Source organism: Drosophila nasuta, chromosome 2L, assembly GCF_023558535.2.
Source record: "Drosophila nasuta strain 15112-1781.00 chromosome 2L, ASM2355853v1, whole genome shotgun sequence".
In the NCBI taxonomy this organism is placed as follows: Eukaryota; Metazoa; Arthropoda; class Insecta; order Diptera; family Drosophilidae; genus Drosophila; species Drosophila nasuta.
In genome coordinates this window covers 2,616,856-2,640,701 of record NC_083455.1, presented here as the reverse complement: position 1 = coordinate 2,640,701, position 23,846 = coordinate 2,616,856, and the positions used below count along the sequence as shown (strand labels likewise).

Here is a 23,846-nt window from a genome sequence, read left to right as displayed (position 1 = left end):
ATTTTTATTTATTCAAACAAATTTTGTGGATCGCAAAATTTTCGCAGGAAAATTGCCTTATGGAAGTTACAGGAATAAAGTTGGTATAAAATTTAACTTTTATTTGTGAGAAAATATTAAATGAAGAAATTATTACATAATTTAATGTTATGTCAAATATAGGATGGATCGGTCGGCAAAAGTCCAAGCATCCAAGCATCGTCAGATTTATTTTTTGGCCAGGGTCTGCTGGCCAGGACGAGCGGTGCCATGTATAGCTGAAGATGATGCATCAGTTGTGTCCAAAATTGGGAAATGTCACGGTCATCCTGCGATGGCAGCAGTATGCAAGCGATATCAAAGGGATCATAACTATTCGCCAGAGCACATCCCACTCGGAGGACCAATCCATCGTGGTAGGTTCGTTGTATACGTACTCTTCGGCCGGAAAAACTCCTTACGATTGGCACTCGTGGCAAAACATTTAACAGTAGATTCGGGTGAGTAAGAAAAACATCACCCCCCATCGTCAGATAAGTAACGTCTGATAACAGTTCAACGCCGGGCAATTTGCATATCGGTTTCGACTGCAGCCGCCATGGTTTATCAATTTCTAGACGAAGTGGCAGATTACCATTAGCGTTGTTGCCATCTAAGTGGTAACATGCCTCTGAAATGTTGGTTTTAAAAAATGCCAGTAGCTCCAAGGCATCGTCGTCTGACAGCTGATATTGATCCTTTGCGATCTGCATAAATTTGAGCAGATTGAGTCGTAAATGTACATTAGTTAACTGGCTGTTGGCATCGTAAACTCCATCAAATTGGTAACACGCTTTTAAAGTTGGTTCATTAGCTGGAAACCATGTGGTTTCCAAATTGGTGATTAGGACCACTTTGTGCCACTTATTGAGGGATGTAGGCGTTGGTGTTGCAATGGCGATTCGGATTCGCATTTGATTTGATGAAAAACGCGAATCGCTATTGAAATTTAACAAGCGCTGCATAGTTAATTACTCGGAAACTGATAGTCACAAATTAAACGATTTCACAGTACTGCAAAATACATGGGCAAGTTTTTGTATTTATTTGCATACTTTTGCAACACTATAAATTAAAGGCGATAATTTATGTGTTTGCGTGTATGTAAATATGTATATACATATGGAAAAAAAAAAATTGTAGTTTAATTTAATCAGTGTTATGCACAGCATGCGACCACTTGGCCGGAATTTCAGTTACCCATCCCAGCCAGAACCGTGCACTTCTCCTCGATATTGTGGTTGCGCAGTAACAGCAGCTGGCGCCTGTGGCTTTCCAGGACCTGCGTCAGTTCAAGTGCCATAGACTACCGTGGACCAGCAAGCAAGCAATGCAAACAGTTTTAAAAGCCAGACAGCAAGTTGATGTTGTTTTGTTGCTTCGCTGCATAAAGTGTCACAGCTATTCGCTCTTTTACCGTTACAAAGCGACCCATTTATTGCCTCTCGTGAGTCTTTTACGTCATGTGTTTTGAAATGAGCGTGCCTTTTATCGTGACACGAATGTGATGATGTATTGCGGTAATTTGGCAGCCTAAAAGTATGCTTTAATTATGCACATGAAAATGATTTGTATACGGAAGTGTGGTGACTTAAATTTTTAAATAATTATGGTGCCGTATTTAGCCGTGGAGAAAATAAATTTAGACATGATAAAAAAAGTTTTGTATTTTTTTTCGCTTCTTTTGATGTCCAAATTAAAAAGATATACGTCATTTTCATGGGTTATAGAACAGTTTTTGTATTTGATATATTTTAGTTTTTTTTTTTTCGATGCTAATAATACACATTGTAATACTTACAAGTAATACAAAGAATTAATATGACTACGTGTATACATACTATTGTGTACGATATATCTATGGAGTATGTATGTTATATAGATGACGTCGTTACAGGTTATTTGCTAGCATTTACATAAATATTGTTATATATTCGTAACATATAATTTATATAATTATAAGTATATACACATTTTTTTTAAGTGAATCGATTAGCATGAGTCGTAATTGTAATAGACAAAAAACTATATGCGAGTGTACTTTATAAAATAAAGATTCAGTCTAGGTATTATATTTTAGGTGAATATAACGAAATTTATGAAATGTTAAAAAATGTGCGAAAATTAAAAACATAATTCCAAAATAGTATAACAAAACAAAAATGAAGTAATCATTGAAAAACGTTTGTTTTCTCTATATAGAATCGTTCACTTACTAAATTGAACAATTGTTAAGTATATGTCTTTCTCCTGGTCTAAGAGTTGCAGAATTCTAAATGCAATATTCTTAGGAATACATCTATTTTTATTTAGGTATGCTAATTTTACTTATATTAATCGTTGTTGTTTTTCTTTTATTTCTGGCTAATTTTATTGTTGCATGCTGCTAGGTGTGAGTTCCTGTATTCGTAGAGTATATTAATAATACAATGTGGTATAAGCTACCTCTACATCTATATCTCTATCTAATATCTCTCCATGTACATCTGTAGCTATATCCCTAATACTATCTGGTCTTAAGGGCGATGGATAATGTCTAGGTTCATCTAAAAGCTAAGACTTTGCGTAGAATTCCTTTGGATGCCCGGGATTGCATTAGAATAAACTGCTTTGCTTGGCTAGGCTGCAGTTGTGCAGGGTCATTGTGCCCGCGGGGTGGAGTGCGAGGGCCGTTTGTATTGTTGTTGGTGGCGGCGTCGTTACGGGGCCCCAGGAGAGCCGCTTTCAGTTTGGTCGCAATGGCAGCATGCCATAATGTTGCTGATGCGCTTGCTGTTGTTGCTGGTGCTGCTGCTGCAACATCATCTGCTGTTGCTGCTGTTGTTGTTGTTGTTGTTGCTGCTGCTGTTGCTGTTGCTGCTGCTGTTGCTGCTGCTGTGGTGTGGTTGTCGTGACAGTTGTGGGCACCTGCGATGTGGTGTAGGTAACTGCACAGGCAGCAGGCTGCGAGACAACAACGGGCGCACTCACCTTGCGCTCCGATTGCGTGCGAATCGGTTGTGGATGGGCTGCATTCGGTTGTGGCGGAGGTGCATACATGAGCATAGGCGGTGGTGGTGGCGATGGCTCCACGCTGGGATGACGCGCTGGCGGCGTGACTGCCGACCCATGATACGAGCCATACGAACTGTCATCCGATTGCGCCGACTGGCCACGATTACGTGGCCCTGTCATGCCATAAAGCTGCTGTTGATCGCGACGCTCGAACTTGTGGTTGCCATCTAGCGGTGTGGGATTGTTGCGTGATCCGTAGACTGGCTGGAAGCCCTGTGGTTGTGGCTGTTGCTCTGCCAATAGCTGTGGCGTTGTCTGCAGTTGCTGCTGCATGCCAACAGGCGCCTGCTGTTGCTGCTGCTGTTGCTGCTGTAGAGGTTGCTGCTGTCCTCGCATCGAACCACGCATGCCATAAATGCTCTCGCTGCGCTGCTGCAACTGATTCTGCACGTTCTGGTTCTGGAGATGTGACGATTGGGCTGCCGTGACCGCCTGTTGCTGCTGTTGTTGTTGTTGTTGTTGCTGCTGCTGCTGTTGCTGCTGCTGAGTGCGCATCGGATACAGACTCTGAGCCGGCACCAATGGACCAGGCCGCGGCACAATGTCACGATTGATGGCCGTATTGCTCTTTGCATAGACAGACTGCGAGCGGTTCAAGTTGCTGCGGGTGAGAGTGGGAGATCGGCAATAAAGCGAGCGAGTGCCACCATAGAGCGGCTCCTGTTGCTGCTCATACTTCGAAGACAGCGGCGGTGCAGTGTACAGATTCTGGCAATAGTTGCCAGCGCCTCCAGCATTCACCACACCCATTTGGGCCATGTTAGCGGCAGCATGTTGAGCTGCCACTGCGGCGCCGCCATTCGACTGGCCCCGTGGATAGGTGCCTTGGGATTGCTGATACTTGTTCGGCTTCTCCATGTCCATGTCATAGTTGAGCTCATCTTCCGAATGTATCGAACTGGAGTCATTGTCGACGCTGCCCTTGCCATGACGCACACTGCGACGTGAGCTAAAGATGTGCTCATACACCAAACCAGAGGCCATTCCTCCGACGAGGGGTCCAAACCAGTATACCCAGTGGTTGTCCCATTTGTTCAGCACAAAAGATGGGCCCAAGGAGCGTGCCGGATTCAAGTAGGGCATCTGTAATTGAATTAACGCAAAACACCTTGTTAAATGTGTCGCTTGATATTCTGTATTTCAGGGTGAATGTAAATATCTCTTTTTGTACCAGTTACACATAGGGTAGAAGGGTATTATGACTTTGAGCATGCAGAAAATGTATGTGAGTGGGAGAAAGCCGTTTTTTCTGAGAGAGAGAGAGAGAGAGAGCTCTCAGAGACTATAAGAGATAGAGCTATAAATTAATTACTCTTCAGCACTTATGTTTGCACGCAGATCAAGTTTGTTTCATATTTATTTTTAGAGCTGCGATTTTTGTCACATACAATAATAAATATAGTATTTATGATTCCCGAAAATTCGATGGGATAAGATAACATTTTTAGAAGTTAAGAATAGCAAAAAGCATCTTCTGCATATGGTTCTTAGATGCTTTGGATGACAATATTCTATATTTTGAATGCAGTACTGCATCGATATACCAAATATAGCTTTCGGTATACTTGTAGAATATTGTTGTATTGAAAATGACAATCAATCACACTCGAATGTAGTTTTTACTTGTTTATATATGAATATGACTTATGAAAGCAATGCCCCTCAATGTAGTGTATTACTCTCTGAATTGAAATGAGTATATGTACGATTCTATATATACACACTTCGGAAAGCAGAACTCATCTATGTAACTTTTATTTTAACTGCCCGCGCAAATATTTGCTTTTAATTTCAGAACTGATCGAAGCGACCTTATGAGTCTCGCTAAATTAATTATCTTTTCCAATTTCTTGATCCCTTTGTTGAGGCCGTGCCCAGGTAGTCAGCCTTAAAGGTGCCCATTTCTGTTGATGTCACGCTGCGATTTTGCACCATAAAAATGCGCAAAAGGCAGGTGCGTTTTTCAGTCCCATGTCTCAAGTCTCTCATCTGTCTCTCTCTCTCTCTCTCTCACTCTATGTTTCCCTGAAGGTTTCTGGCCCGAGTCTTGAGATTCCTGAAGCATCATTATCAATGTCAAACTCAAACACAAAACTTACCGAGACAAAGCAGCAGGCACTGTAGGCAGCTCCGATGGCGAACGAAGAATTGCCCATGAACCTCTTAATAGCATCGGTGGACACGAAATAGCAAAGCACCACGACGAATGTCAGTATGAATTCCACACCAAATCGCTCCCAGGCAGCGAGGGCAGCACTGTGCGAGATGGCCGCCTGTAGGTTACCCTGATATCCAGGTACGGTGACACTGTAAACGAGATAAGCACAAATTTTCACTGATTACACACTGAACACACGAACAAAAGTTTCACACTCAATTGCCAAGGCTCTGACTGACATTTGAGAAGTAAATTGTAAACGCCAGATACATATGCAGAACGAGTATATATTTCAAACCAACCCAAAAAGTCAGCTAAACCTCTCTCCAACAGTAACTTTCACCTCATAAAGTTCTGTGCAAGGCTGCGGCACATGAAATAATTTAGATTGCCAAAGTTTCAATTGCCAAGTGACAAAAGTTGTTGCCTATTTCTATGTGGCGAAAAGTTTTGCAAGAGCCTTTGTGATTTATGCACAATTCAACTTTCGTGATAATGCTAATGAGTTCACTGACATGCAGATGGTGTTCGTCCTGATAATAACATATGAGCAAAAACATTTAGCTGATAAACTCTGCTGGCAACTGTAACTCAATTGTTATCATACATCTTTAATAGTTCGTCATATTAATTGAGTGCTATTAATAGCAGAAAATTGTAAATAAAATATTCATTTTCATCTGTAAATTATATTTCAATACATTAGTCTGGCAAGTTGATAAGCCAGATTTATTAAAGTACAGATACAAACTTTTGTCTGCTCAATAAAATGACAACATAAATGTTAGTTTCTTAATGGGAAGAGAGTGAAAACTAATAGTACGAGTATAAGCTTTGCTCCTCATAAATTTTCCACTTCACACATTCCAAGAGGATAAACATTTGCAATGCTTTTTGTGGATATGCAACTTGCTCACCGGAACATTGAATAACTGTGGAAAATCCGGAAATAAATGCTTTCGAAATGCACTTAAAAGTACTTCAACAAATATTATAGAACAGCCCCAGCACTCGCACTTCAACTCAAACGCGAGCTCGGATCCGCATTCAATAGGAAGCAGCATTGAGTGACTGACAAGGACATGTATAGACAGAGATAGAGATAGAGAGAGAGAGTCCTGGCTGAAATTGTGTAAATGTGTAAACGTGTAAAGGTGTCAAGGTGCCAAGGTGCCAAGGTGCCATTGCTTCCTCGGGGTTGGCAAATATTGCTGTCAGCTTAGCCGCAATAATCACCAGCTTTTCCAACTGCAAATAGTTGTGCCAATATAATAAATGTGTGAAAAGCTCAACTATTTGCAAAAGAATCGCGAGGTGATGCTTTGAAATGCTTTTGTGGCCTTTTACAGCTACAATAAGTTCTGACCAGAGACGAATGTAGTCGATGAATGGGTGAAGATTAAAAAACTTATACTGTTAAGCTTCTTATAAATACAATAAATGGAGATATATTAGGTAAGCTCTTTCTTCTACAGTTAGTATGAAAATGTTATGAAGTGGTCAAAGAGAAAAGTGTCTAAAATCTTTAAAATTTAATATAAATGTTTGTTCAATCCGCATATGAAACTCTTTTTCTGGAATACAAATATTTGTAGAGTTTCATTGTTCGATTAAAATCATTTTAACGATTTTAAGCGCGGAGAAAACATTTATGTATTTGTCCTTTTTATTTTTGTGAGACAAGTGTTTGGCTTTTGGCTTTTTTCGTTGTGTGCACATACATAAATGTGTAGTGCTAATTTTACACAACAATAACAACGACACATAAACTTGAGCACGAATACAGAAACACAGGGCCACATTTAGTAGCTGCTACTAAGTGGCAGGAAATAGCAAAATGTTGGCACAAGTTTATGTGCCGTTAAGCTTTTCAGTTTTCTCTTCCTGACCAAAATTGTTTGCACGATAAATGCAAACAGAAAGCAAAAGAACGGAGTAGAAAAAAAGAGGAGAAGCCGAGAAAGAGAAAGGGAAAGAGGATAACATGGTGAGAGAAAAACACATATATTAAAAGCTTACAACAAACTGAAAACTTGAACTATAGCCCAAGTTTGCAACAGATCGAGTGAGAGTGTGAGTGTGAGTGTGTTTGGGTTTTAAAAGGGAAACACATTTCCTCGCACATTTGTTGCCACCACATCCGCATGGCAAGTGAGGTTGTGTTATGTGCAACACGCTCGGTTGAATGTGGTCTGGGATTCAGAGATGCGTGTGAATAGCTCCGGTTAACTTGGCGCGGACAGGGACTGTGTTATCGAGTTTCCCTTCCTTTGCTTTTTCACTTGTCCTAACATAATTATGCCATGCAAAATCAAATATTTCCCAGAATAATGCAATTTTCAGCAATTTGTACTTTATTCCCATTGGTGGTTTAAGTTGTTCAATTTCTAGCAATTTGCTATTAAAGTGAATAAGCTTACTCCAATAAGGAGTTTCCTAAGTAGTTGCCAGAGTTGCCATCTACACTCATGACTAAGCTGCCAACTCGTTAAGCAAGCGTTGACAACCTGACTTTGACTTTAATATTTGGTTAGTTTGAGTTTGAAAACGCAAATTTAAATATTTACTCTATTCACAATTCGAATTTACAATCAATAAATATGCTCTCACACACCCACATAGCCATCAATACGCCCACACACACAAACACATGCATGTAAGTAAAATTGTGACTGAGGCACAATTAAAATGTGTAATAAATATTCAGACAGACGATGCAATTTATTGACTATGCCACAAAGCAATTAATTATAAATTTTACTGGTCACAAAATTGCAATTTCAATGTGCATTTAATGCAACGATTTGTTGAATGTGGCACATGCTTTGTGGCACATACATTGCATGGCTTGCATAAATAGCACAAGCTTCACCAGAGGTGACCGTGTCAGGTACAGACCAGTTGTACACAGTTTAGTTTTCGATTTCTGAAAAAGGGGACAACAACCGGAAGCGGCAACAGGATGCCATTTCCATAGGCGATAAGCCAACAGCCAGCATGCTCGAACTCGAGCAGAATCCTTAATTCAATTGCCGATGAATGTGACACGAATTGATTTGGCCTATCGATTTAAATTTTTATTCACTAGAAAGTACTGCCCAGGAAGTTGTTGTCCCTGCTGAAGATAAGCTATCTTTTGATGTATGCCGCCGAGATTAAATCTGTTTAGGATGGGATAGGAGAATTGAGTTTTAAAATTCATTTCGAATTTTATAATTTTAATGAGACTTTAACGATTCATTATTTTCCGGTTAATCAAATGGATTCGGTATTCACTCATTACTCCTATACATTTTATGTAGAGTCGTGCGTGTCACGATCAGAAAAGCTGCACGCGTTCATCTCTATTACCTTGTACCGTAGTCTCCAGTCCCTTGGCCTCACTTCGTTTTGTAGCATTCAAAATTCAAATTTCGACCCGAAAATCCTGTTTATTTTTTCTCGACTTTGACTGCGTGTGCGCTTGCTAGTGTGTGAAACTACTGTAATTTTGGGCGGCAGGTGTGTGTTGGGTCCGAGTTGAGCTCGTTTGTGCATTGCCAGCTGCTCTTTCGGATTGACCAACCAGAAAGCAGATAGCAGAAAGGAGCAACGTCGCAATGCTGTCGACACGTGTTTGATTTCAAGTTTCCGACGACGACGCATCCTGCGCAGGCGCAACGACTTTCGACTCTCGACTCTGGAGTCTCGATCTGTCTTGAAACGCTCAACGTTTCAAGTTGAACAAAGGCCAATGCAATCGTTAATTATGCATTCTTTTGCTTTCGGCTTTCGGTTGTCCGTTGTCGGTCGGTTGTCGGTCTCTACCTGATTTTTATCTTTTTTTCTTCATCATTTTCAAAGGCTGCCTTGGCTTTTTTGGAACGTGCTTGGCGCACGTTCTGAATAAACCAACAACTACAAAAACTATTGGGCAGAAGACTCATTGGGAATGCCAAAACAATAACCTAAGCAAAAGAGATCTTTAAATATCGCATATCCGAGCCGGATATCGATACTTAAATATGCTGCGGGTCTCTCAAAACAATTAAAAATAATAAACGAAGCAGTCTTCGAGTACTTGTGTCTTAGCTGCAGTTTCGTGTCACATGTCTGCATACTTTTTTAGGATACCAGGATAGTGACAATTGATATGTGACAGGAGAGTGTGGGAAGTGGTCTCCGCCAGCACAAGTGGCAACATGCGTGCTCACAAACAGTTGCAAGCAACGTGCTTCTTGAGACTGCTATTCATTGAATAATGGTGGAACCGTTTTCAAGAGTCAGCTAAATGAAGTGGTTCTTTATTATGATTCAAATTAAAATGTAAAATACACATTGTAGTTAGACTAAGTAACGATGAGTATTCAAAAGATATACATAGTTTGCTTCTTAGCACTCTATTTCAGTTCGACAATCTCGGTATAGCGGCAATCAATCAGACAATCAAAGCAAGAACTAATAATCCACCGTAGCCGCAAAATCAGCTACCAAATCTAAACCAATTAATCAACACACACATGAGATGCAACACACATATGGGATACTTTTTAGGAAACATATGTTTCAACTAAAACACACCCGTTCAGGAGGAAGGGGAGGAAGGGACCCTTCGTCAGAGAGTCAAAACCAACAAGGGAAAAGAAGTGAAGAAGATACGAACTTGATCGGTACAGCAGCTGAAACATGTTTCATTCGCCTCAACTCGACTCGAACCGAGAAAGCAAAGATGCCAACGCACTTAACACACACAAAAAAAAGGGAAAATAAGTAAGAGAATAAAAGGAGCCAGGGGTAAAAAAATAAAATCAACAGCCAAACAGATGTTGAACAGACTGAATGCGACAGGCAACGCAGAAGTTGCAGTCGCAGGAGCATTAACTTTCCCAAACAACTTCGAAAGGAGTTCGAAATTGGAGCGAAATTTGTTTTAAAAATGCTGCGCAGGCGCAAACGTATTTCTTTCTTACTCTTTGTGTTCTTTTTTTTGTAGTCTTCATTTTCTTTCCATGCGACAGGAACAAAGGGCGACTGATATTCCACACGCATACGCATACGCATACGCATTTACGCATATCCTGCGCAAGGACCTAGGCATAAAAGACGCTGACAGGCCAGAAATGATTTAGCTATGCCGTATCCTCGCACAATTATGTATCTGTATCTGCACGTTCGCTTGTGTGTGTGTGTGTGTGTGTGTGTGTGTGTTTGTGTATCTAGGCATCCAAGGCAAGACGATAATATAACCTCGACAAAGGAATCCGGTCCTGACAGCAACGCATTTTTGTAAAAATGGGAAAATCACGTCGCCAGCCGGCAGATGTTTTCTCTAGTATAGTAGATAAAGTCCTAGCTACCTGCCTCTTATGCAGGTGCTTGCTTCTCTGTATCTCTCCCTCTATCTGCAGCTGTATCTGTATCTCTCTCTGTGTGTGTGTGTGTGTGTGTATGCTAGAGGATACGACATTTACCTGCATATCCTATTTATACACTCACATTTCTCTAGTGCTTCCCGTTTTTGCACATGGAACATGGAACATGGCATTTCCTGTAAACGGTTTTTGGTAAAGTGCCTTCGTCTCGACTCGAGTTCAAGTCGTGTACAGTCACCGCCACAGCATTCGTGGCAAGTGATTTGGATTTTGTGAGTGACATTGAACAGCTCTTATGGATTTAATTTGAAATTGTTTAGTACCACTAGTCGAGCGCAGCAATTACCGGTGACCAGCAGAGTCCAATGCAAATTGCTTTTGCACAAAGATTCCTCATACATTGTTTGAGCTTGCACCTAAATCGAAATGAATGCCATGCTTAATTGCCTTTGCAAATGGAAGTTTTACCCAGAATTAAACCCAGCTTACAGTACAATGATAGATGCAATGCATTTACTCAGAAGCTGCTGGCACATTTCCAAATTTCACTTGATGTCAGTTGGAGTTCTGAGAAGCAGCATAAACAATGATGTCAATTCTTGCAAATGTACATTTTTGAATTTTAAGCAACAAACTTCGATATTTGATTTAAGCAAACTAAGCAATGATGATGTAACTACTTCGGATCTGAGAAAATGTGCAAGCTGCATTTTAAAGCAAAGAAACTTTTTATGGAAATTCAAATAGAAGATAAATAAAAAAAAGAATTTATTCGTAAATTGCCTACAAAGCGAACGCAATGTATCTTAAAGATACATTTTCAAATCGAACCACGCATATGTATACTCATTGAAGTGAAGCAGAAAAGAATGTTTAATAAATTCTTGAACTTACCCGTAAAGGAGAGCGGCACCAGCGATGCCTCCACCACACTGGGCGGTCATGTACATCGCAGCCCGGATTGGGGAGATGCTGCGTATCACGCAACATGCCAATGTAACTGCCGGATTGATGTGAGCGCCTGTTGAGGAGGACAAGATACAAATAGATGGATTAATGAAATATTTAACATTTTCGTTAGATGTCTGCATTAACTGCAAATTAAATGCAAACTTATATCTCGTGGTCTAGAGCTGTCAGCACTCGACAAACACATTAATTCGTAGAAAGCAGTTAAAGTCAAGACAAAGCCTAACAAGTTTGTGTTAATTGCCTGAGCAAAGGATAAAACAGACTTTTGGTAAAAACTTTGTCTGAACAATAAAATAGTTTGTACTATTTGTTTGCCTTGTTCTTTGTATAGAAAATACAACGGAGTATTTAATCACTAAAATTTGTGTTAAAATGTAGGAAAACTTTTTCTGCTTTTTTTTAAATAAATTTGGTAATAGTAATTTAAAGAAAAGAATAAAGATAGTTTTTGATTGAAATATTCTTGGTTGCACCCACTGTAAAATTAGTGAACTGGGTTCGTTAAAATCCGTTAAATAACATTTTGACACTTTCGCGGAAAAAACCCCTTCATGGTTGAAGGGGGAGAGAGAGCTGGGGGAGTGCCTCGTACAGATAACATCATAACTTAATGCTCAGCCAATTGGCTGTGAAAAAGTATGGAAGAAAATGTGAAAGAAACTTAAAGGGAAATCAAGAACACATGTTTCTCGAGCATGCAACTCCCCCTCGAGTCGAAGGAACTTAAGAGATATGCTGTTTTTGTGGAAACATTTAATTGCCTCGAATGTCAACGCAGATGAACAAACAACACAGCACAACGAAATTGTACAGAACACAGTCAAGTGAAGAGTGTGGGGGACGAGGAGTGGGAACTAGCAGAGAGAGCGGTGTGACAAAAGTCGACGCCACTACAAGAGCGCTCGCAGAGATAGCAGAAGGAGCTCTTAAAGATGCAGGCGGGAAGTGGCGAAGGCGGAGGCGGAGGAACCTCATGGTCGTGGGCGACAACCGCAGTGCGTTGGCTTTTTGAAAATTAAGAGAAAAAAACGAAGAAAAAATAATGGATACGAAATGGGGCTGCATGTGCCCCATTGGCCCATGCTGAAGTTACTGTTGTTGTTTCTGGTGCCGTTGTTCAGTGGCAGAGAAATTCCCACGCGCCACTCGCCACTCGCTACTCGCCCCCAAACAGCATGAAGAAAAAAAGAAAACATGCAACACTTGTCGCCAGTTTGTTTGTTTGTTTTTGTTTTCATTTTGCGCTTCGTGTTTCTTTTGGACTTACCCGATATATGCAGAAAGCATTGCGTCAACGTTGCCATCGCCAGCCCCGAGGCCAGAGCCGTTGCCAGGAGCACGGATGAGACACTGGCACCCACACCGGCGCCCGCAGCTGCGCCACAAACGATGAACACGTACAGGAACGAGGCTAAGCACTCGCTGATGATGGATCTGCAAGAAAGGGACACAAACAAATAGACAGAGGGAGTGAGTGAGATGCAGATACAGATACGACTTCAGTTGGGGCATGTCATTTCATATGATTAAAGTAAATATATATTCCAGAAATTATGTTTCGCTACAAATTGCACACAATGTCAGCCTTGTTCCTACTCTTCAGCTCCAACTCCAACTCCATCTTCATCTCCATCTCCTGCTGCTTGTGCAATGACAATTAAGCACACAGAGGGATTGCACTGTTCCAGTGCCAAACCCAAACCAAAACCCAATCCAAACTCAAAGCCAAAGCCAAACCGATGCCCGGGGCTTGCAGCTGCTGCTGCCCGTGACGATTGCCGGAGGTCGTGCTGGACAACAACATTGCAAACATCGAAGCGGGCAACGCCTCCTTCTGCCTCTCTACCCCTTTCTTTGGCCCCTCGCCCCGCATTCTGCGATAAGCAAAAACCAAACAAACTGAGAAACCAGCTGCAATTTTTTGGCCGCATAACTTTTGTTAATTTCCATAAAATTTCTGCTTTTTAAATGCTGCCTTCACAATTCTTAATTGGCAAACCCTTCCACATCAAATAGATATACCCTTGCCCATATCAATCTTCCAAAGAAGCTGCTGTCAGTCACAATCTTTAGCTATTTCTATAACAAAAAGTTAAACATTTTAACAAGACTGAAGTTTCAAATAATTTTAGTTGAAGGCAGTCAAGATTTAATTACTTTAAAGGCTCTGCAAAAAATGTTCATTATCTGCCTGTCAACTGATATTATTACAAAGGAGCTGCGAAACCAAAATGAAAACATGGCAAAATTAATAAAAAGAAAACTTAACGGAATTGGCGAGCTAAAAAGTTATCAAAGTTCTTCTTTATGCTTTGAAAATACAAAGCTGTTTTTACAAATTTAAAACTTTGTGACTCATATTATTAATTGACTCTACATGCATTTTTGACACTTTTAAAACCTAAATGTTTTCATAATTTACGTATTAAACTACTTAATATTTAATGATTTTTAATAATTAAAGTTATTCTTTGATCCAATATTAAAGCAGACATTTTCCCTATATATGTAAATGACAATTGACCTAACTGCATTATAATCAATAAATTACATTTGAATGAGTAGAGAAAATAATGAATTAAATGTCATCAAACGCTATTAAAAATTTAAATATTTTGGGTCTATAAAAAAATAATTGATTGTAAACAAGATATGATTGATATGTAAAATACGTCAAGTTGTCAATATAGAAATATCGCTAAACATTTTCAGCGAATTTTGCAAAAGAAGTGCTCAAGTTACAAGCAAAGTCAAAACACAAGAACCACTTAAATTTCACTTAGTTAAGCAATGAAAATACTACTGTCCGTGTGTGACTGTCTTTGAATGAATGTATGGGTGCGTTGTATGCATAAAACCCAAAGAAAGACACATACAACAAGAAAGAATCTCAACAATGACAAGTCTTGGCTAAATAATGAGTGTAACTACTTGTTAGGTGGTTTGGGGGTTGAGGCTTAGTGCTAATGTTAATGCTAATGGTTGGCCTACCTCCAGAACTCCAGGGTACGAATCTCAGCCTGCATGCTGCGCTTGGGTGCCTGGTGCATGGTACTGGATAGACGATTGTTGATGGCATTCCCATGTGAATCTTTTCGCATCGCCTCCAAGCGCTCAAACAATGTGACTATATGATAGTCTATATTGTGCTCCAACGGCATTGTGTGCAAACTTTCGTCGGCCATGGCTTTGGATGAAGGAACTGCTTTTGTTTATGTTTTTCGATTAGAGTTGATGGAACCGAGATCACAGGCTTAAAACTCTGATTAATTGACGTTCACGTCCACAAACACACGCGACACGAAATAAATTATTGAGATTGTCTTAGGCAAACATTTTGTTCAGTTAACTGGAAATACTTTGCACTCGCAAATTGCATTCAATTGATATCAATTGCACGACTTTTTTCTCGAACTCCGACAGGCTTTTTAATTTTTTTGATTCAACGCGAAAACACGACCGTACACAAGTGCGAATTGCGAACGAATGCCGAACAAACGAACAAGTTGAAGCTGAAGATGAAAACTCACCAACATTCACCATCACCACCACCATGCGCTTCAGCTGCCCACACCACCAACGCAGGCAGAACCATTTGGCTGTGGTCATATGGTGAATATAACAACCCTCATTGCGCGGTGAAGTTGAATACGGAAGCCGAAAATACAGGCAACCTGTTGGTCATCGTACGAAACGGTTGTGGTGGTGGTGAAGATAATGAACGCGCCGATAACTATGACGATGATGATGATGATGACGATGTTGTTGAGGTTGAGGTTGAGTTTGGAAGAGCCAGTTGCAGTTGCAGTGGTGTCGCTCTTAATGGTGGTAGCTCTGTTTTTTTCGGCAACTGGCAACATAATGAAAAGTGTCTGCAACTTGATTATGCAGCCTATGATCAATAACACTGATTTCACGGGCAGTCAGAAGCCAGCAGCAACAACAACAACAAAAACAACAGCGGCAGTAAAAGCAACCCGACACGATACGACAAAATCCGAACGCAATGTGGAACTCCCAGGCTGCTCAAGCATCTGCTGGACGGATGCTTGTTTCGGAATTGAGCACATCTCAGCTTTCATTGAAAATAAGTATAGTAAGAGACTGTATTATGGTCTTTGATTTTTCGGTACATTAATAAAATTAAATAATATTGCTCAATGGGCAGTGCGGACTTATCGTTGGGGTGTTTCAGTTGAGATATTAAATAATTTACAACAAGCCAAAAATTAATGTGTTAGTGTCTTTTAAAATGAAATTTAATTTATAATAAAAAAATATTTATTTACTACAAATTGGAAAAATTGAATAACAAATGTATACTTTAAGAAAAAACTCTGGAAAATAATAATATTCTCCCAAATTTTAGCCTGACTACCCTTAACCATAAAAAAAACTTTTAGCTCGATAACCACAACAACAGCAACGTCATCGAGAAAAAAGTATCACATTTTACGCCCCACTAAATGCTATAATTATGAGCACTTCACCACTTGATACCTGTCGATTTTGGAGTTGTCTGTGTATGGATCTGAGTGCAGATTTCTGTCAGGATGGTCACATCGTGTGAGCGACATTGCGAGCCCAATGAGCTGTGAAAGTCAAGAAATGATGAGCAACATCCATGACCAAAAACCAAAGTGAAATCAATCACAAAACTGCAGGACAAGCTACAACAAAAACCAGAAAAAAATCAAAACAAAACAGAGTAAGACTGAAAACTTTTGTTATGGGGGGCGTTGCAAGAAAGCCACAGAAATTTCGGGTACTGACTACGGACATCTTTCGCACAAACTGCAGATGGGGCGGTAAGGACGTTTCCCATATTGCGCCTTATATGGGGACGAGTGGTGAACGGCAACAACAACAACGACGGCGAAGACGACAAAAGGCAGCCTCTGAGCGTGGGAATTTGTTTTTGCACGTTTCTTTTTGTTGATGTTTTGGTTTTTTCTTGTTTTTTGCGCAACGTCCACGACCATGTCGAGGTCGCATGGGGTCGTTCCATTGGCCGATTGGTCAGTCTGTCGGTCGTAGGTAATAATAAGATGTTTTGTTTCAATCACATCGTCCCACCATCGTATGCATATGGCTCATGGACGAAGGTGAAGGCGATCGTCGTGCCTTGGGTAGTTGGGATTCCTTTGGTCTTACCTTTACCTCTGCCTCTACCTCTACCTCGGTCTTCCTTCTTCTCTTCATTGCTGTTGCTGCTCCTTTTTCAACACCGTCTGAACTTTTTTGCTGGTCTCTTGTATCTTTGGAATGGCGGCGTCCAAAAAGATCTTTATTGTAGGTTGTTCATGTTGTTCATGTGTTGGTAGTTGCTTTTGTTGTTGTCGTCTTCATCGCTTTTGCCGTTGCCTTTTGTAGATGGTGTCATGATGCGAGAATACCCCAACTGTCTGCAATGCCCTCTAAGTAGGCAATTGAATATGCCGGCGTAAAGTGTACAATTAGTCGATGTACATATTTGTACATATAATTGGAGCCCATCACCTCTGCAGCAAGTGTACTTCAGATTTGAAAATGGCATTTGGATGCTATGTGTCAGATTTAATAAATCATTTTCCAATTCGAATCAAATTGTTGAAAATTGTGCGCAGTGGAGGTAAATGAGGGGAAAAAAGTTGGGAGCTATTAGAGTTTACTTTATAAAATCTCGAAGACATACTCTATATGTATATCGTTAAATACGTTCCTCATTTGCTCATCTAATTAACACTAATCATGCACAAAGATTTGGTAAGCCAAATATTAAATACTTTTTTTGAATTTAGACAAATTATGTTTATTCTAAGGACGGACATAGAATTGACTGAGGATACAAAATTATGACTTGTGAGTGGATTAATCGGGAGGTTCTGCCAGCACAGCCCATTGATCAGCTCCCCTATTCATTGAGATGAGTAACTGACTTGAGAGCAGGTCATAAAAAACAATGCTGGGATAATATCAGACTCCTTCATCTGCGAAATGTTGTTGATTTTTTATCTGGTGTGCAGAACATAACAAGATCAAATTTGTTTCTGCTTTCTTTAGACTCTGTCTGTGTGTGGGAAAGAAAACAAATTCCATTCCAATTTCCAAAAGAAAACAAATTCCATCTACAACCGAATTAAGAGGCGTTAAACATAAGGATGAGCAAGGCAATTGGAATAAAAGATTTCCAGTAAAGATTTTTAGTTTTTAATATATCTCTAAGGCCTTCTTATGTATAATATCAACTTGATTTGCTGTCACCCTTTTGACCTAGACAAACATCAGAAGAAAAAAACGTTTCAAATTGCTCTCAGTTCACAAAAACGCTGTGAAGAACACCATATGCAAATATTAATTCACAGCAAGCCACATGACCGTGGTGAGGACACGGGTTTGGAATCAGTTGTTGTGGTTGTCGGGTAACCCTTTCGGCCACGTGCCCCACACTCCAAAAGTGCAACCCTTTCAATGCTGTACACTTGCACTCGTTCTGATTTGGAATACTTTTCTGATTCCGATTTTACACGCACTAATGATGCGGTATTATTTGCATATGCTGTTCCTGAACGTCCAGGAAAGGGTTAAAGGATGGTATGATAGTGCACTGGTGTGATGAAGAATGGAAACTTGTCGTGTCTGGCTGTTAATGAAGTGAAATATGTGCGACTGTTACAGATACAGATATAATTTATGCATGTTGTACAACTATTGACTTGTGCCGTTGTCATTGTCATGGGGACATTTAAGGTCCTTTAATGATAGTTCAGGCAAAGGGTTAGACCAACTTGCACTTTAATTTTGAGTGACATTTTTATAGTCTATAAACATTGGGGTGTTCTTCTATCCAGAAATAAAAGCGGAAATCTCTTTGTGGTTGTTATTCTTTGATCTCAGGTGTACATGCTGATTGTTGTGGATTGTGTTCTAAAATATCTATCCTCAGATAGATTACTTTTGAACTATTCAGTTTTTTGGTTTTTAATTGTTGCAGTCTTTGTGGATGCGAGTTGGATAGGAAATAATATTGGATAGTTGAAAGAATAAATATAATAGCCAAAACTAAAAAAAAATAAAGATTTATTTATTTATAAAACAATATATTTAATATATAATAAAAATAGCTGTTTCTAATTTTTATGCCTGTAGCACATATTTTTGGTACCAGCAAAGCGAGAAATAAAAATATTTGAAAATAATATCTAAAAATTGTAAATAACATCTACTTGTACTTGTACTCATTATTGTATTGTACAAAATGTTAAAAGTTTATGTTTATGTATTTTGAGTTTATTTTTCGGAGCAAAACAATTGAGGAATATTACATTGTATGATTGATTTCCAAGTTTGACCATATGTTCAATTTTCCAGAAGCGTTAGAATTATTAAACCGAGACTAATAATTTTAAAATGGCCACAGATCAACCACGGGGTTTGCACAAAACATAAAACTGTTCACAGTATCATAAAAAGGAAAAAATAAAATTTTGCAATTATGAAGTGATATCGAATAGCCCGCCCGCCTAGAACAAATCGATTCCTTGCTATTAGGCGTCACACAGTCATTAAAAATTTTGACAGCTTTTGACAATTTATTGATGTTTCTTCAAAGCGCACGACAAATGACAACAACCACAAATCAGAGTATAACAAAAAAAAACTGTAAAAATAAATTTCGCCAGTTCGAAAATTTTGACCTGTACAAATTGCGGAAAGTGGACAAATGTTTGCCCGGCTGCAATTTTATCGAGTGGCAACGTATCAACCCTCGGGCGCGATAATTTGATTAATTGAAAGTCAGGCGACCTTTTTTTTACCCTGTAGCGCCCCTCTTCGAGGGTTGGTTCAACCGACGGCGTGATTCAATGATCGTTTGGTACATTGCTGAAGGGTCGGTTTCAAGTAGCTTTCTATTGTATTCACATTAACAGGTTTTGGTTAAACCACCCATTTTATGGCACTTTCCCCCATACCACCTTATCTCTTCTAGTTTTTTATACAAAAATTTAAATATCGCATTACATACAGACACTTGATTTTAAAGCCGACCACATTTAAATGTTTCACTTGTTGGGTGAACGATATGTGGGTTGATTGATAGTCGTGTGGTTGTGCGGATTCAGTGGCCTATCGTTGGTCTCTCGACAATTTTGAAACATGTGTTTTTTAGTATAAAATTTTAATCTGTTGTCTGTTCATTGATAGTATGATAAACTCCGTTCTGTTTGGAGTTTGATTTTCCAACGGTTTTCGACAGTTGTGTAATTGTTTTGCTTGAAGTAGTCACAAATTTGTGGTTGTCCCTCAGACGGTTATTTTAATGTTACTGTTGTAGCTTTTTATTAACAACTGTACTGTGCTAGAAACGTTTTCTAATTTAGGAAGATATTTCTACTATATAGTTAAGCATGAAAGTATTTCAGCGTATGTTTTTACAGCACATTGTAAATCTAATTACCTATTTGGTTTTGTAGTTATAATGAAGCTAAAATAATTCAGCTTAATTTATAACACAAAGTTATCCCATTATCCAATACTTAATATTGGCGCTTACGTAAATTAAAATGGGATTATTGGAACTTTTGAGAAGAAATTGCATTGAAAACTGAATGTCAGGACACTCGACAGTGTCACCCAGAGATACACCCAAAATAGGGCCTAACAAATTTTACAATATTAATTATCTCAAACTGTGGCTAAGTCCAGCGACAAGCCAAATGTTATACTTTCCCGAAATTGTGGCCTAAATTCTTACTGCTGTCACGCCCACAAACATACACGCAAATTGATTTTGGCTCTTAAGTGGGCGGACCAACATACTATCACGTCATCACAGTTGTAAGAAAAAGTTATCGTCACAATTCATTCAAGTAGGTTCTACTGGATACTGCTGCCATTTACTTATATTTTCTCCATTCCCATAGGGTAGATGAATATTACAACTTAGTGCCTGTAAGAAATAGATGCAACACGCGGAGGAACACATCTCCGACCCCATTAAGTATATATGTATGTATATTCTTGATCAATATCAACAGCCGAGATATTGATATATCCATGTCAGTTTGTCTGACTGTCACTTATTTGTTTTATATGGTTGACACACCCGCTTCCGTCCGTGCAATTGGAAAATCCAAAAGTAAGCTTACTTTTCAAAACTAATGTCGATTTTTAGTCCATACTAAATAACTAATGTAAAAGAATTGTAAAAGTTATTGAAGAAATATTTTTATATGGCAAAAAACGACAGCTGCAGTCGGGTTTAGTTGCTTTTGAATGTAGTAGTATATCGATATACCAAATAATTATTTGTTATATTATCAAAATAATTCCGCAGTGTTTATGGGTAGCGGGTAAGTAACATGACTGGCATGAGCATTTAGAATATTATAATTGTTTCTTTGAATCCTTTAAAAAAAAAAACAATAAAATGAAAATTATTATAACACCAAAGCAAAAGCAAAATATTGCGGTGTTTTTCTCAAAATATACCGAAAGTCCAACAAATCTACTAAAAAATTACCAAATAGTAGATTTGGTAGTGCCACATTCAAAATATAGCATAGAAGGTACAATATACTAGATTATCAGTCAAAGCCTATTTCCACTGCACCAAAAAACCTTTGTTTTTTCCGTTGAGGTCGAATGTTACATTCGCCCCATGTAAAAACCCATAAGGAAAAAAAGATTGGTTCGAAACGTAAAAAAACTGAGTGGCAGTGGAAATAGGCTATAATAATAAGTAGCCGTTTTTGCCTATACAAAAGTATTTCTTTTATAACTTCGACAATTATTGTATGATTCCAACCAAATCATCAAAAATATGAAACAAACTTGATCTGCATGCAGACATAACAAATGTTGTCTAAAAAATTAGAGCGCTATCTACCCGGCATCCTAGAGTTAACTGGGAATTTCTTATTATGCCTTTTATTCAATTTCCAATTTCATGGCGAGCTTCCCTCCCCATTTCAAACTTCATTTACATATTTTTCGCCAATTATTTTTGCATATGCAAATCATTTTGCTGCCTTTTGTATTGAGTTCTAATACGATTTTGATATTTCGCGCCCATTTGTTCGATTCGACTTGCAATTTGCATTTTTTACGATTTGTTTTGCAAGGCCCGTCCCCTGGTTCCTCGTTCCCTTGGTATTGATCTCATAATCGACCTAGTACTTGTCTTTTCATTGGCGGCACTGGACAAAAACAAAAAGGGAAACGCAACAGCAGGCGCTGCACTAACCTCAATGATGTTATAAAATGAGGGACCTTTCATTTTTATGCGCTTTTTATGGATTGCCAATTTTTGATAGATGATCCGTGAAAATCATAAATGGCGTCAAAGGCAAAAAACCCAAGGGTGTCATACTCATAAATTGTGAGGCACAAACAAATGGTTGCGGCTAGGTAAGTGTTATTTATTCAATATGTGCATTCTGCTTATTTGCATATTTGATAAATTTGTTTGCGTTTTTTCTTGTTTTGGGTGATTTTTTATGGAAAAATAATAAGCATTTTATTAGGGAGTTCTCGCAGAGGGATGCGATGCATAGAAAATTAATAAGACTTGTTGTACATATGAATACTGTATGCACATACAAACTAAAATGTCAGAGGGTGATGTAGAGTCATCACTCTGATTACTGTACCCACTGCTCATACATACATATGTATGTATGTATGTTTTACTGTACGTCTTTCAAATGCAAATCGCAGCCAGGACAAGACAACCCTGAGCTTAAGACAAAAAGTACTTCTGCGGCTGCTGTTGCCTGCAGGCGCCCACTAATCCAATTGCCATATGGATCATTAAGCACTGATTGCGTTTATGGTACACACATCTACACACGCACATACGAATGTACATATGTGCGAAGCATACATACCCAGTAAGCGTAATATGCAAACTAATCGTAAACAGATGCAGAGACTAGCATCAATAAACATCTTTCAGACAATGTTTTAGTTAACTGGGTATTTTATATACTACATACAGATGTATGTATATATGTATGTGTGTATATGAAAGCATATGCGATTAACCCACTGAGATGTGCAGGTCAGGGTTGCTATCATTACAGACATTTAACGCGCTGCGGCTGCAAAATGTTAATATTAAATTTATTTGGATACAAAGGTTAATTGATTTTACATGTTAAGTGCATTTAAGGTGAAAAAGTGTTGAGCTTAAATGAAATTTGAATTCACAAAGTCAAACCGAAAACTTTTTGGCCAAGTGCAAACAACTTTCTCACTTTGTCAATCGCATTCGAATGAGAAGGACTCGAATTCAGATTTGCATTTGATGGGCCAGACGCGCACATGTTGCAAAAACAAAGTTTAGGGCAACTGCCACAACCACAGACACCCAAAAGGTACTGCAAGCACACACTCACACGCGGAGTGGAAAAACAATTGCCAATTACGTTCGTTGTCAGCCGTTCTGTGGCTTGTTTACCGTCGCTGTCAACCATCAGCAGCGCCCTTCGCCCCTCCCTTCCATCATTGGTGTTACTGCTGCCGTTACTCTCACCCTAAGCCACCAGCATAACAACCACACGACCCACAAACCAAAAACACGAAAACCCAAAAACCAAAAAAACGAAAACGACAGAAGGAAAACTATGAGGAAAATCACTTTTGCGCTCATAAATTTCAATAATAAAAATTTGAATGCAGTTGCAACACGAAACAAGCCACCAAACAGAACCGAAATGTAATAAAAATCTATCAAATGCGTAAAGAAAAATGGCTCAAGGTGCGGGCTGCAACAATAACAACAGAATCCACAACCCTCAGTTAATTGAATTGGTTGCCAACCCTTTTATCTTTAGTAACCAATAGAAATTGCGGGGTTTTTTTTTGCATATGGTGACCCCAGCTTTTTCTGGTGCACATGTAATAAATAAATCTTTTTTGATTATAATTTCTGTTATGAATTGTGCTCATACATATGTGCGAACTGTCCACGCAATTTTTTAAGGTCGATTAATGCAAGATCGAGCGAGGTTTACATTAATACGATTACCAGTACATCAATTCAGTTACCACCGTTAAAAAAGTTTATAAACCACATAATTTATTCTACTCTAATCTAATAGACTTTATTCATAAATTCCCGGATACTAGTATGCTAATCCCTCCTTCAGATATAATATATGAAATTCCACTGTTTAAAATATAAAAATTTTGAAGGCCTATGTCGAAACTTGTTAATTTTGTGTTTGTGCATTTTATAGAATATTATTTTTCAAAATAATAATAACTGAAGCTGTCGCAGAACAACATCTGTTATCCATTTATTGCACAAA

General features: G+C 38.9%; 1 protein-coding gene across 3 annotated transcripts; it reads right to left on the bottom strand.

The window, feature by feature from the left end:
* Positions 1–1,742: 1,742 nt before the first annotated feature.
* LOC132784231 (neurogenic protein big brain) lies at positions 1,743–15,497 on the bottom strand. Of its 3 annotated transcripts, XM_060789699.1 has the most exons (5): positions 14,545–15,497; positions 12,821–12,987; positions 11,476–11,602; positions 5,172–5,379; positions 1,743–4,155 (listed from the first exon to the last, which is right to left on the bottom strand). In XM_060789699.1, the coding sequence occupies exons 1-5, from the start codon at positions 14,736–14,738 to the stop codon at positions 2,743–2,745; spliced, it is 2,109 nt and encodes a 702-aa protein (XP_060645682.1). In that variant the 5' UTR covers positions 14,739–15,497; the 3' UTR covers positions 1,743–2,742. The 3 variants fall into 3 exon arrangements, with proteins under 3 accessions (XP_060645682.1, XP_060645692.1, XP_060645700.1); XM_060789709.1 differs by lacking the exons at positions 11,476–11,602; positions 12,821–12,987; positions 14,545–15,497 and adding exons at positions 10,681–10,997; positions 11,071–11,225; XM_060789717.1 differs by lacking the exons at positions 11,476–11,602; positions 12,821–12,987; positions 14,545–15,497 and adding exons at positions 10,706–10,997; positions 11,071–11,225.
* Positions 15,498–23,846: the final 8,349 nt, after the last annotated feature.